This window comes from Myotis brandtii, unplaced genomic scaffold (assembly GCF_000412655.1).
Source record: "Myotis brandtii unplaced genomic scaffold, ASM41265v1 scaffold17, whole genome shotgun sequence".
Lineage (NCBI taxonomy): Eukaryota > Metazoa > Chordata > Mammalia > Chiroptera > Vespertilionidae > Myotis > Myotis brandtii.
In genome coordinates this window covers 168,961-184,817 of record NW_005356259.1, presented here as the reverse complement: position 1 = coordinate 184,817, position 15,857 = coordinate 168,961, and the positions used below count along the sequence as shown (strand labels likewise).

Genomic DNA, 15,857 nt, shown 5'->3' with positions numbered 1-15,857 from the left:
CGCTGCAGTAAAAAAGGAGGGACTCTTACCATTTGCAATAGCATGGATGGACCTGGAGAGCATTATGCTAAGTGAGATAAGCATCACATGATATCACTCATATGTGGATTATAATGAACAACATAAACTGATGAACAAAATAGATCCAGAGACATAGAAGCAAGGAACAGACTGTTGAATCTCAGAGGGAAGGCAGGGGAGGGTGAGTGGGAAGAGATCAACCAAAGAGCTTGTATGCATATACAGTATGCACACTGACAATAGGGTGGTGAAGGCTTGGGGCAGGGAGCAGGTTAGAAGGGGTCAATGGGGGAGAAGAAGGGATATATGTAAAACTTTCAATAATAAAGATTAAAAAAAAAGAAATACAGGCAGACAAAACTTTAATGAAAAGAAAAGCAAAAGTGCAGAAGAAGGTAAAGGAGAAACATGATTGCTGGAGAGTCCCCGAAAGAAGCAAAGGCATGCAAAAATGGAATGAAATGCTCCAAGAGAATAATCTTTTGTGCGATGCCTAGCTCACGTCAGAGAAGCTATTTCTTTATGGGGGAAAAAAAGTTGCTTCTTCTAGTAACTCTTCAGGTTGCTATGGCACTCCCGAAATGTAGTCCCTGGAGATTTATGCAGTGGAAAAATCCCCAAAGGCCCGACTGTCTGAGACAATAATGTGGGTGTGGGTGTGTTTGTATACAGGGTCCAAAAAGTGTATACACACTTTGATAGCTGTAGATTCTATTACATTTTGAAAATGAAATGTATTCTGCCTTCGTAATTATTCAAAGTGTGTACACATTTTGGGGGGACACCCTGTATACAACAATCTAAGAAATTAGTGCACTGAAATTCTCAGAAATATAGATGTTCTGCAGTGAATGGATTATATCTGTTTTAATACAATACAAAAATCAATTTAGCAGTTTCATTTGCATTCAAAAGGATAAGGCATATGAACACAATATGTAGAAGAAAGTTAAGAAATGAGCTTGGTTAGCTTTTTCTGGTATTCGTAAAAAACCATCAGAACTACAAAAAGATTAAAGCCGCCCTCCCACATAAAATTAGAGTGAGATTTTCAAGCAATTATTAAATTACTTCATATGCTTGAGTAAAACATCAGCTTTCTTGAAAGTAAGAACTAGTCCTAACTCTGGTTTGTAACCAAAAAGGACTATTAGCACCCTTATTGAAAAAAAAAATTAGTACAGGAACTGTACAAACAATTAGAAGAATAGTCTGTCACATGGTAACACTGCTCTGTGGAGGCTTTCATGGAACACAAGATTGGTTTTGTCAGGCACTAAGTATCAGTGTACTTAGTACTCAAATACATAAATGACTCCAAGATCCACCACGTGCTTTCCTAGGCAGGTAAGCCCCTCGCTTTCCCTGGCTCTATCCTCCCTTTTGGTCTCATCTCAGGCACCCAGTTTCCAGAACTGGTAGGTATCTAGTGACACAGGGACATCAGGAGGAGAGGCCAAACATTACCCTCCATCTACAGGGATTTGAGGAAATGGTTCCTATCTGTGGGCCCTGGACCAGGCAGGAGGGCAGGGGGTCCAGGGAGGCACCTGCACTGAGAATGGGATGATAATTGTATATATAAGAAGTACCAACAGGGAAATAAAGTCTGTAAACATTTTTTTACATCAGAAATGTGTTCTTCTATTTAGGCTAAGGAAATGCAAAGGACAAGAAGATCACAATAAGAAAAGTTGCTGCTCCATTACAAACCTCAAGAAAAATGGGCTTGAGGCCAATACTAGCACTTCTGCAAAGATTTAGAAATCTTTTCATCAAAAACTCAGTCTTCATCTTTACTGAGAACACATTCAGCAGCTACAGATGCACAGTCTTCCCTGGGGGGCAGCCTTGTACCGGTACCCGAGGGCACGCACATTGGGAGGACCTGACTGGCGGGAGCTGAGTAGGTACCACTTGGCCCCAGGAGTCAGTAGTCACTCTAATTTTAAAATTAACTTGACGAGTATCCTTCAAGCTCTAAAGAAACATCTGGTGTCAGAAAGAAACAGAAAGGAAGGCAGAAGAGAGTTCATCATTTGCTATTTATTCAGCAGCAGTAGTCCCACGATCCGCAATTTGTCCTAGTTTATGACAACCTAGCATACTGTGCTAGGAGGAACAGAGAGTATATAACAAGGTTTGCCCCAGAAGCTAAAATGAATTTACTGACATTTAAAGAGCAATGCCAGCCCTGGTGTATCTACAGGGGAAAGAACACAGCAGCGGTGCTTTAGACAAAGTCAGTTCGCAGTAGCAGACAGGAGGGAACAGCCCAAGGACAGAGCTCCCTGCCTGGCCCCCCGCCGGGCGGCAGCAGGAGCCACTGCTGGGATCCTCAGGGAGGCTGGACATGCTGCTCAGAGCGTGAAGATTCTGCTGTCAGACGTGTGGAGGATGGATAGACCTTATTTAAAAAGCATGACATTATTTCTTAGCATGATTTTCAGTTGCTAAATATAGGCTTAGCAACAGCATTGCTGATGAAATCACCCAGGAGACATTTTTAAAAAGGAGAAAAAGGATTTGTGATGTGTCCACAGCAGAACACTATTGTGGATGAACTAATTCCAACTTGTGAAGAAAACAAAAATGAACCGTGTTCAATGAACTAAATTCTAAATACTCTTCTAGTACCAAGGGGGTGACAGCAGAGTGAGTGTTTTGGACTCAGAACAAAAAATCCACAAATACATTGCAAATCCCTGGGTTAACCCAGGCCCAAAAACCTTTTCTGAGGGCAGTTTTCACCATCTCTTGAGCTTGGAGGCTCACCTGGCATCCTATCTCACTTCCTGGTCAGACAGATGCTTACAGCTGAGAAGAGTAACAGAGAAGCAAGGACGCTAATCGACTCTTTATCCACAGAGGCGTGGAGAGTGGGCGGCTCAGGTAGGCTCTGGCACAGCCGTGGGCAAACTACGGCCCGCGGGCCGGATCCGGCCCGTTTGAAATGAATAAAACTAAAAAAAAAAAAAAGACCATACCCTTTTATGTAATGATGTTTACTTTGAATTTATATTAGTTCACACAAACACTCCATCCATGCTTTTGTTCCGGCCCTCCAGTCCAGTTTAAGAACCCATTGTGGCCCTCGAGTCAAAAAGTTTGCCCACCCCTGCTCTGGCACCAGCCCGAGAGCTCAGTGCCTCTCCCTGAGGCTGGGCTGGTGCTCCTCAATGGCCTCTCACAGCCTCCCTCCTGGGTGCGGTCTTTCCCCTGACACCAGTCTGTTCACCTGTGCTGCGGAGCTGCCTGGGCAGCTATAAGAAATCCTACACCAGCTCCCAGCTTCAGAGATTCTCAGGTAGCCAAGGCTGTGGCCTGAACGCCGCATTTTTCAAAGCCCTGTAAACGATTCAGGGAGCAACTACTGCCTGCACTTAGGCTCAAAAAAGCCTTGCTTGGGGCCGTGGTCCCATCAACATCATCAGGACCCTCTGGGAGAACTGAAAACGGTTTCAAGAGCTACTGAAGACGTACAGCTGATGGATTTGGAGGGTGAGGGTGACGAGGAGCTGAATGATGACTTCAAGGTTCTAGCTTGCTAGGTAAGTGATGGTGCCACTTTATCCAAGACGTGGCGTCTAGAACACTGAGCAGAGTTGAGAGGAAAGATTATTTATTTTTAACATTTCTGGGTGAGATTTCTGTGTCACTTTGAGTGGTGACATATGGCAGCAAGTTTGCTGGCCTAAGGTTCCAGGCAGTCGAGGCGAATCGCAGACCTGGGAGCCACTGGACAGAAGAGACCACCAGAGTCATGCGTCTGGATGAGCTCATGTGGGAACCAAAGTACAGATAGAATGTGAAGGAAAATGAGCCAAGAACAAACTGTGGGAAACGATGGCACTTAAGGAGTGGACAGAGTCAACTCAGCCATTGAGACTGAGGAAAATAATGGCCAGAAAGGTGTGCACTGAACACCTAACCGTGGTGCCGTGGAAGCTCCAGAAAGGCAGGGCTGTGTCTCAGTTTGCTCTGTGTCCTCAGGGCCTGGCACATAGTGAGCATCAGGGAAAATGTGTTCTATCAGTGAGTCGATGAGGAGTTTCAAGAAGGAGGCAGTGGTCAACTCCAGCTAAAGCTGCATAGTGTAGAACAGAAACGCCTTGGGGAAAGGATACAAACTGAAAATGAAGAGAAGACCAAGATGGCGGCATAGGTAAACACCGGAAATTGCTGCCTTGCACAACCACTTCAAAATTACAACTAAAAGACAAAACGGACACCATGCCGAACCACAGGAAGGCTGGCTGAGTGGAAATTCTACAACTAGAAGGAAAGAGAAAAGCACACAGAGACTCAGAGGAGGTGCGGAAGTAAAGTGCAGAGGTACGGAGGCGCACGCAGAAAGGACTGGCAACTGAGAACGCGGTTGTCTTTTTCAATCGGGAGGGAGACACAAGCTCCCGACGGCCCTGATCTCCAGCTCCGGCTGAGTCTCTGGGGACCCAGACTCATATGGGGAGAAACTGGACTGTCTGGCATTGGGCGGAACTCTTGGGCGGCTTTCTTTCAGAGGTACTTGCAGCGAATACTGAGGATCACTGAGACCCGGGGCCTCAGGGCAGGACTGAGGATCAGCCATAGCTGTTTGCTCTGCCCAGTTGATTCCCCGAGACCCCGCCCCACCCAAGCTGTGCGCAGAGGCTTTTGCATATGAATGACCTGGCCCTTTGCAATCTAAAATTACCTAACAAACTGCAGCAGGGTCAGAGAGACCCAGAACATCCAAAAGAAGGCCCAAGGCCCCACAGCAGCTTGCACTGCTTCACAGCTGGGCCTCATCTGGGTACCTCCAAAACCCAAACAAAGAAGAGGAATCTGCAGATCTCTCTGTAGCTCCTGCGGGGTAGCCTCAGACAGAGGCTAAATTAGCACCTCCTTAGAGATCCAAGAGCCAGTGTACCCAGTGGTCAGAGTGGGACCATCCAGATTACAACTCCTCAGATCCATAAGGGACACACTCAGGGGGCAGACTCAGTGAGCACCAAAGCCCTGCTGAAGCAAGTCTTGCCCCATAAGGGTGTCTCCAGCACAGAAGTTCTCCCACCATAGACCCAGCTGATTCTCACAGCCAATTGGCCTGGAGGTCAATTCCTCCCAGTGATACCTACAACAATCAAGGCTTAACTACAACAAGACTGTGCACACAGCCCACAAAGGGGTGCACCAAGAATGTCCACCTCAGGTAATTGGGGAGGCTGAGCCACTGGGCCCTATAGGACACCTAGCACACAAAGCCACTCTATCAACACAGGGAAGCAGCCGAAATGAGGAGACAAAAAAAAGGTCACAAATTACAGAAATGGAGGAAAGCAAACTACTGGATATAGAGTTCAGAACCACAGTTATAAGGTTACTCAAGAATCTTCTAGAAACCGCCGATAAATTCAGTGAGACCCTCCATAAATCTAGTGAGACCCTCGAGGATATGAAAAAGGACCAACTAGAAATTAAGCATACACTGACTGAAATAAAGAATATTATACAGAGATCCAACAGCAGACTAGAGGATCCCAAGAATCAAGTCAAAGATTTGAAATATGAAGAAGCAAAAAACACCCAACCGGAAAAACAAAAAGAAAAAAAGAATCCAAAAATATGAAGATAGTGTAAGGAGCCTCTGGGACTTCAAGCATACCAACATCCAAATTATGGGGGTGCCAGAAGAAGAGAGAGAGCAAGATATTGAAAACCTATTTGAAGAAGTAATGACAGAAAACTTCCCCTACCTGGTGAAAGAAATAGACTTACAAGTCCAGGAAGCGTAGAGAACCCCAAACAAAAGGAATCCAAAGAGGACCACACCAAGACACATCATAATTAAAATGCCAAGAGCAAAAGACAAAGAGAGAATCTTAAAAGCAGCAAGAGAAAAAAAGTCAGTTACCTACAAGGGAGTACCCATATGACTGTCAGCTGATTTCTCAACAGAAACCATGCAGGCCAGAAGAGAGTGGCAAGAAATATTCAAAGTGATGAATAGTAAGAACCTACAACCAAGATTACTTTATCCAGCAAAGCTATCATTCAGAATTGAAGGTCAGATAAAGAGCTTCACAGATAAGAAAAAGCTAAAGGAGTTCATCACCACCAAACCAGTATTATATGAAATGCTGAAAGGTATCCTTTAAGAAGAGGAAGAAGAAAAAGGTAAAGATAAAAATTATGAACAACAAATACATATCTATCAACAAGTGAATCTAAAAATCAAGTGAATAAATAATCTGATGAATAGAATAAACTGGTGAATAGAATCAGGGGCATAGAAAGGGAGTGGACTGACTATTCTCGAGGGGGAAAGGGGTGTGTGGGGGTGCGGGAAGAGACTGGAAAAAATCGTACACCTATGGATGAGGACAGTGGGAGGGGGGGTAAGGGCAGAGGGTGGGTTGGGAACCGGGTGGAGGGGAGCTATGGGGGGAAAAAAGATGAACAACTGTAATAATCTGAACAATAAAGATTTAATTTAAAAAAAAAAGAAACACCTTAGGTTGGTGGCTAATAGGTCTCTGGAAATTGTGGTGAGAACAACTGCAGAGGAGATGCTGATGGAAGAGAGATGCTTACTAGGTTATATGTGACAATTACAGCCTCCGCCCTGGGTGTGGCTGGGTGGAAGGGGTGTGTCTTGCGCATGCGTACACACATAGATACATTTGTGGGCACTACTGGAGGGCACATGGTATCTAAATAGCTGCTGGGTTGTCCTCGTTTTCTACTAATAATTTCATTATGTTTGCGTATTTTTAAAAGTTTATTCATATCTGTGCTCCACTAAATCAGTAACTGCAACCCATGAAAATGAAGCAGAAAAGGAGAAGCCAAGACAATGAAGAGCCTTCATAGCTAAAGTTGGTTTTCAAAACCAGAAGTGCATAGTTCTCAGGGCTGCATCAGGCATGGGACAGCAAAAAAGGGATATGAAGGTTTGGAAGTGAAGGAACCGGAAAGCAAAAATTGTTGTGCCCAGTGGTTCTGTCAGGTGCTCTAGCACGTGTGCCCGTGCAGTGAGGTGCCTGATGTGAGGAGGTGCCACCACATGTACACATCCACCCAGGCACTGTTCCTTCCTCTTCCCCTGTGTCTCCTACTCTCCCTGGGCTTCTAGAAGAGACGGGTACCCATGGAACACAAGGCTTTACCTGATGAGGAGGAGTCTGTCCTTTTCAGATGGGTGGTCATCCAGCCACTGGGAGAAGCGTGCATGGGACCACTCTGCCCTCTGAAGGATGAAACACAGTTAGAGAAGTGCATACACATTCTTCAGTAAATGGCACAAGTACTGGTTCAAAAAGTGCTCTCAAGGCTTCCCAAGGTGAAATCAGCTCCTACGCCTGCCTGAGGGAAGGTGGCTCAGCCCTTGGGGCACCTTCCTAACCCCCAAGGAGCCCTTTGGATTTGCCAATTGAAGGTGGATCAGCAAAAGAAATAGGGTCTCTATCAAAAAAGCTTTATGAACATAAATTACTTGTCATTATTATTTAAAGGGCTAATTCTGGATTCATCAGGTACTTCTTACACTGCAGAGCAATGGGAATTTTCCTTCCTTAGTGATTTGCTGCTGAGACAGAAATCCATGACTAAAAAGGACAAAGAGAAGGCCAGGAATGCATTCAGTGAGTAGGGCACTGTATTCATGAAGAGGGAAGAATCTGAGCAGGATTGTGGCTTTCCTGTATTACCTGGAAGGGGGATTTCAGCTCAGCAGGTGCTCTCGTGAACAAAAACTGAATAATGATGCTGAATGGAATAGTGTCCCCCAGAGCAGGACTATTGGCCACGTGTTCACTTGTCTGGAAGAGCAGGGGTCTGCAAGAGGAAAAGGTGGATGTTACTTCATGCATTCAACACTGAAAGAGGTGATCTGATGGAAAAGTAATAATAGCATATTAATATAGGATAGAACAGCCTAGGAGTATAACAATATAATAGAAGAAGGAATAATAGCATTCTTTCTAAACTGGTCAATTCTTAACCATTTCTTAACCCCACATTCCGCCTGGACACACACGTGCAGCACACACTCTGGCAGGCTAACCTGCCTTCAGCTTGCCCCCTCCCCCAGGCAGTTGCAAGCCTAGCACAGGTAGCAGTCATCTGCAGATCACTCTGTAGTTCATGTGGGGTGTCCCGGGCAGGACACAGGTGGTAGATGACCTTGGCCTGCAATTCCCAGGAGGCCCCAGAGCCAACATATTAGGAGGTCAACTTTAGACCACATTGAAGCACCTCCTCCACAAGTCACATCCTCAAGGGACAGACTCATCAGGCACTCATCCTCCACTCTAGTCATGGCCAGTCCTCACAGCCCACTGGCCTGGGAATGAATCACTCCCACTGACGTGCCAACAGCAATCAAGGCCCAACTACAACAGGAGGGTGCACACAGCACAAACAGGGGTGGGGTGTGCACCTGAAATGCCCAGCACAGCTGCCTGAGGAGGCTGTGCCACTGAGCCCTACAGGACCACTCTACTAAGACTGGGAGACGTAGTAGCTCTACCGAATACATACAAATTAACACTGGGAGGCTGCCAAAATGAGGAGATAAAGAAACTTGTCCCAAATGAAAGAATTGAACAAAATTTCATAAAAAGAACTAAAAAAAAAAAAGGAGAGAGAGAAGTACAAATAGGTTGTTACAGAACAGTCATGGATGTAAAGTGCAGCATAGGAAATACAGTCAATAATATTCTATGGGTACCAGATTTATGGGGGTGATCACTTCATAAGTTATATAAATGTCCAATCACTGAGTTGTACACCTGAAATTAATATAATACTGTATGTCAACTGTTATTGAAAAAATCAAAAATTATTTTTTAAAAAGAACCTGAAAAAAAATGTTTACAGGATACCATTTGAAGCCCATGAAATTTTTATCTCTTCAGGTACCCCAAATTCTCTCTTTGGGTCAAAGTAGACTCCAGTTACCTATATATTTGAACCATATCCTCACAGCCTCTCTTGAATTATTTTTATTTGTCATGACCCTAAGTTCCTGGGGGGCCCCAAGGGGTGCTGTCTTAAAGGTCTCTGGAAGCTGACCCTGGTTGGAATGAGGATGAGGCTGCATCCCAGCTCCACTTCCCACAGACTGGAGACCTCTTGACCCAGCAGGGGAAGCTGAAAGTTCATGCAGCCCAAGGTCCCTGTGTGCTCAGCAGCAGGCGTTCCTAGGTAGCTCCCTGGAACTGCAGATGGAGCACATGGCCCACCAGCCTGCTTACTGCACCATTGACAAGATGCTCCCACATCTGAGCTGTAACAGGGGGAAGAAGCAGTGGGGACGGGGTCCCTCCACTGGGTCACAGGCTCACTGCAGGCTGGCAGGCCTGTGAGGCCGCTCCGAGGGTGTGGGGAGAAGGGGAACTCATGCCTTCACTTCTCTCCCTGCTGTCCCTGGTTCTGTGCTCTGCCCCTGTCCCAGAAGAGCCCACTGTTGCCTGTGCCACATGACAGGGTAGGATTCATCTTGATCCTAGTTCATGACACAGGGAGACCTGGGAGGTCGGTCCTGCCTGACGGTCTCTGACTTACTGAAGGACAGACGGCCCTATGGAATCCTTTCTGCCTCAGCAACAGGAAGATAATCAAGAATTTCGGTCCCCATCTCTCTTGGTGCTCCCTGTATGAAATCCCATGTAAAAGGACTTCCAAATTAAATACTAAGAAACACTTTCTTATAGGAATAGATATATTTCCTTCCTTCTAAAAATGAGAATTTCATAGCTGATTCTGTTTCTCTTTTATCCTTGGCTTCAGGAACTTTAAAGTCAAATAGGAAACTTACCTATAGTAATTAAATTAGCTTTATGGTTTGAATATCTGTGTTCTCCTTCCATATATTCTTGATGCAAATTGCAAATGATACAATGGCCAAAAAGAAGGGAAGGAGGGAGGGAGACAGGGAGAAAGGAACGGTCTGCAATATGCCACCTCGCAGGCCGACAGATAAGAGATTGCTGGCTGAGATGCCTGCAGAGGCCAGGCCTGGTAAAACCCAGCTCACTTTAAAATGGGATCTTTTAGTCAATCACCTGTCCCTTTGGAGCTCTGAGTCACTGCATTTATTTTTCTGCCAAGACCAAATCTTTGCCCCTGCCACTCACAGGACTGCTAAACAGCCATAGAAAGCATAACTAAATCTGATTCGAGATTATGCATCACTGGCATGATTAACTGTACACATCAAATGCAGACATTTCTGGTGCTTTTTAAAGAGTCTGACAGACACAGCACGAAAATCTCCCTTCTCCCTGAATCCAAGTGGAATTTGAAATACCAGCAATTTAAAAAATAAATCACCATCTGAGATAATATAAGGAACAAAAGGAGATTAATTAAGGTGTTACAAAACGCTGGTACCCCAAATGCCACAATATCATTCTTAGAGAAAAAAGAAATATAGAACTTTCAAGGTTAAACTTTACAGCCAGCAGGTAGTCTTAACTAATCAAGTATTGGGTCCCATTAGAAAAAGCTGCATTTCTAGTAGGTGAGCTCCACAGTGAAGTGACTCATAGCTGGAAGTCTTCTGTTAAGGACAATTACAAAGTGAAGAAAGACAATAGTCCTGCTGCTCCTATGTGCACACTCAACATTAGCGGTGGCCCATGTCCCTGCCACCACCCCCAGTCCAACACTTTTGTGAAGGGCCTGGGAAAGTAGCAGGACCACCGAGACTGTGCACCGAGATCTGGAACCGGCACAGAAATGAGAGGTGGTAGGAGGAAACACAATTCCCCTGCCCAGGACAAATGAGGGCCTTCTGAGAGAAGGGAGGGATGGAGGCCCAACAGGGGCCACGTGGATCCCAGAAGAGAAACAGGGGGGCTGATGACGAGGGGTGAGGCAGGGCTGGAAGTAGAGAGGTTAGAGGTTCCTTTCTTAGGTCCAGACTGTCAATCCAGCAGACCAGGTTGAAGAGGAGGTGAGGGTTTCAGGCCAACTTTCTAGAGAAAAGGGTACACTGGGCTCGAGGTTCCTGATGCATCTCCTAGAAGCCTGTATGTGGCCTAAGACAGTGAAATGGGGCATTTCATAGGGAAGGTTCCCACGAGGGGGCGATGTGTGTGTGGGGTGTGTGTGTGGGGTGTGTGTGTGTTTCTCTTTTAAATTTTCTGACATTTTCCTGGATGGTTGTGGAAGCACTCAAATGCAGCTCTAAGACCAGAATACAAACACAAGGGAACTTCTGGAATAAGAAGCGGTGGTTACAAGCACAGCTTTGGGACCAGGCAGCCCTGCTGCTGAAACACAGCTCTGCAATTCAGACGTGCTGCCCTGGCAACGTACCTCCTCTCAGCCTCAGCTGCCTCAAGGGGGTCATACCTGACTCGCAAGTGTTGTGAGGGTGAAATGAGAAAATATCAATACAACACTGAGCACAGGATTAGCATAAAGTAAATGATTAAAAGTGATTTCTAGAATTAAAATGATAATAAACTAAAAATCTACTCCTGCATGTTGACTGGGTGCTCCTCGCACTGCCAAGAGTATTGGCAAACAACAAACCAAGCCCCAGATGCGCTGCCTTCTGGTTACGATGCTGACATCTAAACTTGGAGGTAAGAACCTAAAAACCTTGGGAAATAGCTATTTCAGGGGATGGGTTGACCAGTCCCAGATTCAAAAGTGGAAAGAAAGGACAGAACACATTTGGGGGTCCTCATGCTAAAAGTGCTAAAAATGGCAGCTGCCGGGATGGCTGCCTTTCAGCTCTCAAACACACAGCACGGAGGGCTGGGATTTCAAGCAGCAGATGCTCAGCAATACCAACTGTAGACACGAGACACCCTCACCATGCCCACAACTAAAAACAGTTGATATGAACATTCTAGAGTTACTGATGGTTTCCTTCTTCCCAGGACCTCATCACAACACCCATCACAACAGCCCACATCGCGTGCAGCTTTCCCTGCTCTTCCATCAAACCTAACACAGCTTCTAGCAGAGCGGCTGGCGACAAAATTTAGGGGCAAAGCTGATCCCTGCAGAGGAAGGCCCTGAAGGCAGGCCCAGACAAAATTTAGGGGCAAAGCTGATCCCTGCAGAGGAAAGATGGTGGTGGCTGCCTGAAGGCAGGCCCGGTCTCTAGCAGGTGAAAGGCACGCAGTCCCTGTTCTGCCCTTTGCCTCACAAAGATCTGCACTGAGAAGGTCTAGGGTCAGAGTTCTCCAGCCCCCAGCCAGGTGGAGCTCTGCCTCTCTGCTGTAGAAACAGAAACCACCCAGGCAAATCCCTGGGCAGCTTTCTGAGGCAGCAGAAAATAATATACGCCACGTTCATGTGCTCCCTGGGACCCTAATGGAGACAGTAAAATGTAAATGTATGCAAGAAGCTTGCTGGCTGAATTAAATAGTCCACTAATATTACTGTCAAGAAGAAAGTGCCCTACGACAGATGGCTGTGTGATGGGGGAGGGGCACCTGCTGAAGCCTGCGCATGAGCATGTGAAACAGAGAGATATATAGAGATAGAGATAGAGATATAGAGAGATAGAGATAGAGAGAGAGAGAGAGAGGCCCTGGGGTCTGCTCTGCAGGCTCTCTGGCCGGCACTGTCACACTCCCTTGAAAAGGGCCCACTACCCTCTCCTGCAGCCACTGCCACTAACTCAGACCAAGGCCCAATCTGCTGAGTGTGGATCATATGGCTGCCCATTATTCTTGCCTCCCAGCCTCACACACATTGCATAATGTTTCAGTGTATTTATATTATTTTTTTAGCTCCCTTGTTATTTTAAAATGGGGACAAATGCAAGAAGGATTTTAACATATATTGATTTTTCTGACTACAACTATGAAACCAAGACAGAAAATTTGAAAAGTATAAAAAAAACCTTTAAAGGAAAAATCACTAGTGATGATCCTACTATCTGAAGATATCATTTTGATGTTTATCATTCTTGGCTTTTTCTCTACACACACACACACACACACACACACACACAAATTATTTAAAATCGAGTGGCCCAGTGCACAGATTTGTACACATTGAAAGGAAATTAACTGAAAGAAATATTTTAATATTGCTATTTGCCCTTTCTCTATAATAGAAGTGCCAACCAAATTCATGATCAACAATGACAGACTGAAACACATGCGTGCTATTGGCGCCAGCGAGTCAACCTAGCCTTTTATGTACCTATAATAATAAAAGCATAATATGCTAATTAGACTGGATGTCCTTCCGGACGAAGCCCAGGTCCCCAGGTCCCGGGTGCCAGAGGGAAGCTGGTGCTGGCAGCCAGGGGAAGGAAGGCCTACTCTTGCACGAATTTTGTGCATCGGGCCTCTAGTATAGAATAAGCTTGCTTAATTAGACCTGCTTTCTGATTTAGCTAAACTTTTTCCAGCCCAGTGAAGCACCCCTACCTCTCTTTCAGGTAATTGTCAGCAATAGAGCAGTAAATATCAACACGAAGCAGATTATTATTGTCGGTCACGCAGGGAGAACAAAGGGTAAAATATTTAACTGCAGCAGTGTTTGACTATATTCTGTGCAGTGAGAAAACCTGAAGTCATTTTCAAGGTCCACCATTTCTTCTTTTCAGTTGGGTCAAGTTTCTAAGCTTTGTAAATCTCCATTTTCCGGCTAATGAAAAGAAAATAGAATTCCACCGTGTCTCCTATATACCTACTCCAGGACTTCTGTGAGGATCAAATGAGATGAGGCATGGGAAAACGCTTCACAGACATTTGGTTAAACTGGAAAATGTTTGCATCTGGCTATATAGCAAGTTGTGTTCCTGGGCTGAAGAAACTCCAAGGAGGCTAGTCACTACGGAGAGGAAGCTGGGCGTTGCTACATGACATCATTACCTGGGGTCCACAGCTACCGTTTCCGGGCTGGGCTGTGGGACACATTTTGTGCCATGGGGTCTTGGCAGCATGGCTGCGATTTGGTGGTGTGTCGCCCCGGGGTGGTGGCAGGGCCTGTGTCCCACTTGGGGGAAGCCAATGTTGGTTTGTCAGCTCCAGGTCCGTGGTGCCGTTTATTTTTAAATGGCCAGTGCGTGTCATGGCAGCTCCTGAGTTGAGCATCTGTCCCCTGGTGGTCAGTGCAATTCATAGCTACTGGCCAGTCATCTGGTCGCTTAGGCTTTTATATATATAGATAGTAGGGATCATATCACATATACTGTTTAGTAATCTGTTACTTCATTTCATGATGCATTGGGAAGTATTTTTCATATTATTAGTTATTAACTAACAATACAAATTGCTTATTGTTGCATGTATTTGATCCACTGAACGTGGCATATATTATTTGGCCAATCTCCTACCAACCGCCATTCCACTGATTCAGAACATTTTGGGAAGAGAGATCCTGAACGAGAGCCAAGCCAGTTCTATACATGGCACTGGATAATGCCTATTCCCTGTCACAACCCACAGCACAGATGGGAAGATTAACAAGAGTGGGCCCTTTCATTGCAACAGCTCAGAACTAATTTTGAATTAGAGACAGATCTCTAACAAGTTTTTGCAGGTAGGCAAATAGAGGGCCTACAATTGAGTTACTGGAATGAAGGTTACTCTGTACTGATTTATTACACTCTAGAAGGGATTCTGTAGACCCCTCCAAACAGGTCAGCTTCCATAAGTCAATTCTCTTCATGTGACAACTGTGGAGAAGCCTGAGGCGGGGACAAGGGCTTTTCCAACATTTATAGCAGCTGTTCTCAACTTGTGGGTCACGACCCCTTTGGCGGTCAAACGACCCTTTCACAGGGGTCGCCTATGACCATCCTGCATATCAGATATTTACATTACGATTCATAACAGTGCAACATTATGGGCTTTTCCAACATTTATAGCAGCTGTTCTCAACTTGTGGGTCACGACCCCTTTGGCGGTCAAACGACCCTTTCACAGGGGTCGCCTATGACCATCCTGCATATCAGATATTTACATTACGATTCATAACAGTAGCAACATTATAGTTATGAAGTAGCAACGAAAATCATTTTATGGTTGGGTCACAACATGAGGAACTGTATTTAAAGGGCCAGAAGGTTGAGAACCACTGATTTACAGGCAGAGGTAGTGGTGCGTACTGACATCTCTCAAAAGATGGGACCTAAAACATTCTTTGTAGACTAGAACTAGATTTGATAAACAGTATGCTTTCATTTTATTTCTTCATCTTGTTAATCCTAAAATCTTTATCAAATGGTTGTCCAACTCCTATCAGTTGAAAAAATGCTAAGACCTATTCAATAGATTTTTGTTGATTCAATATGACTGTAGAAATATATTGGCAGATAGAAACCTATGTTAGAATTTTTCACTGAATTCAAGTTCCGGAGAATGCTCCATAGATAAGATACAATCTATATATAAAAGGCTAATATGCTAAGTGTCCCTCCCACCATCCGACTGGTCGCTATGACGCACACTGACCACAAGGGGGCAGATGCTCAATGCAGGAGGCTGCCAAGCTGCAGTGACTTGGCAGTGGTGGTTCTTGGGTGATGCACCCCGGAACCAGAGAGGAGGGAGCCCGATTCCTCACGGGCCATGCGATTCCACCTTCAACCGTGGGTTATGTTGTTGCTGGGGCACTGTCGGCCCCAAACCTGGTTTATTGCACACTTGCGTTTGCGTTCCACACCCTGTATGACAGCAACTTTGCAGAGTGCCCTCTCGCACTCCAAGACCCCTCGGGGGATGTTGGAGAGCCAGTTTCAGCCTAATTCCCGCAGACCAAGCCGAGGGACCCCACCTGCCAGAGGTACCCTGTTCACTCTGCAGACACCAAGAGGGACCACAGAGGTTGGCTCCAGGGCGCGTCATGCCCGTCTTGCCCAGTCCCGCCCC

The 15,857-nt window shown here is 45.6% G+C and overlaps 1 protein-coding gene across 1 annotated transcript in view; it reads right to left on the bottom strand.

The window, feature by feature from the left end:
- The window catches only part of COG5 (component of oligomeric golgi complex 5), a gene marked incomplete at its 5' end in the record, with an annotated part of 187,590 nt that overhangs the window by 4,526 nt on the left and 167,207 nt on the right, over window positions 1–15,857 (bottom strand). The window contains 2 exons of the mRNA XM_005862867.2: window positions 7,173–7,252; window positions 7,713–7,839. Coding sequence (XP_005862929.2) covers window positions 7,173–7,252; window positions 7,713–7,839 — 207 coding nt within the window. The remainder of the gene's footprint in view (window positions 1–7,172; window positions 7,253–7,712; window positions 7,840–15,857) is intronic.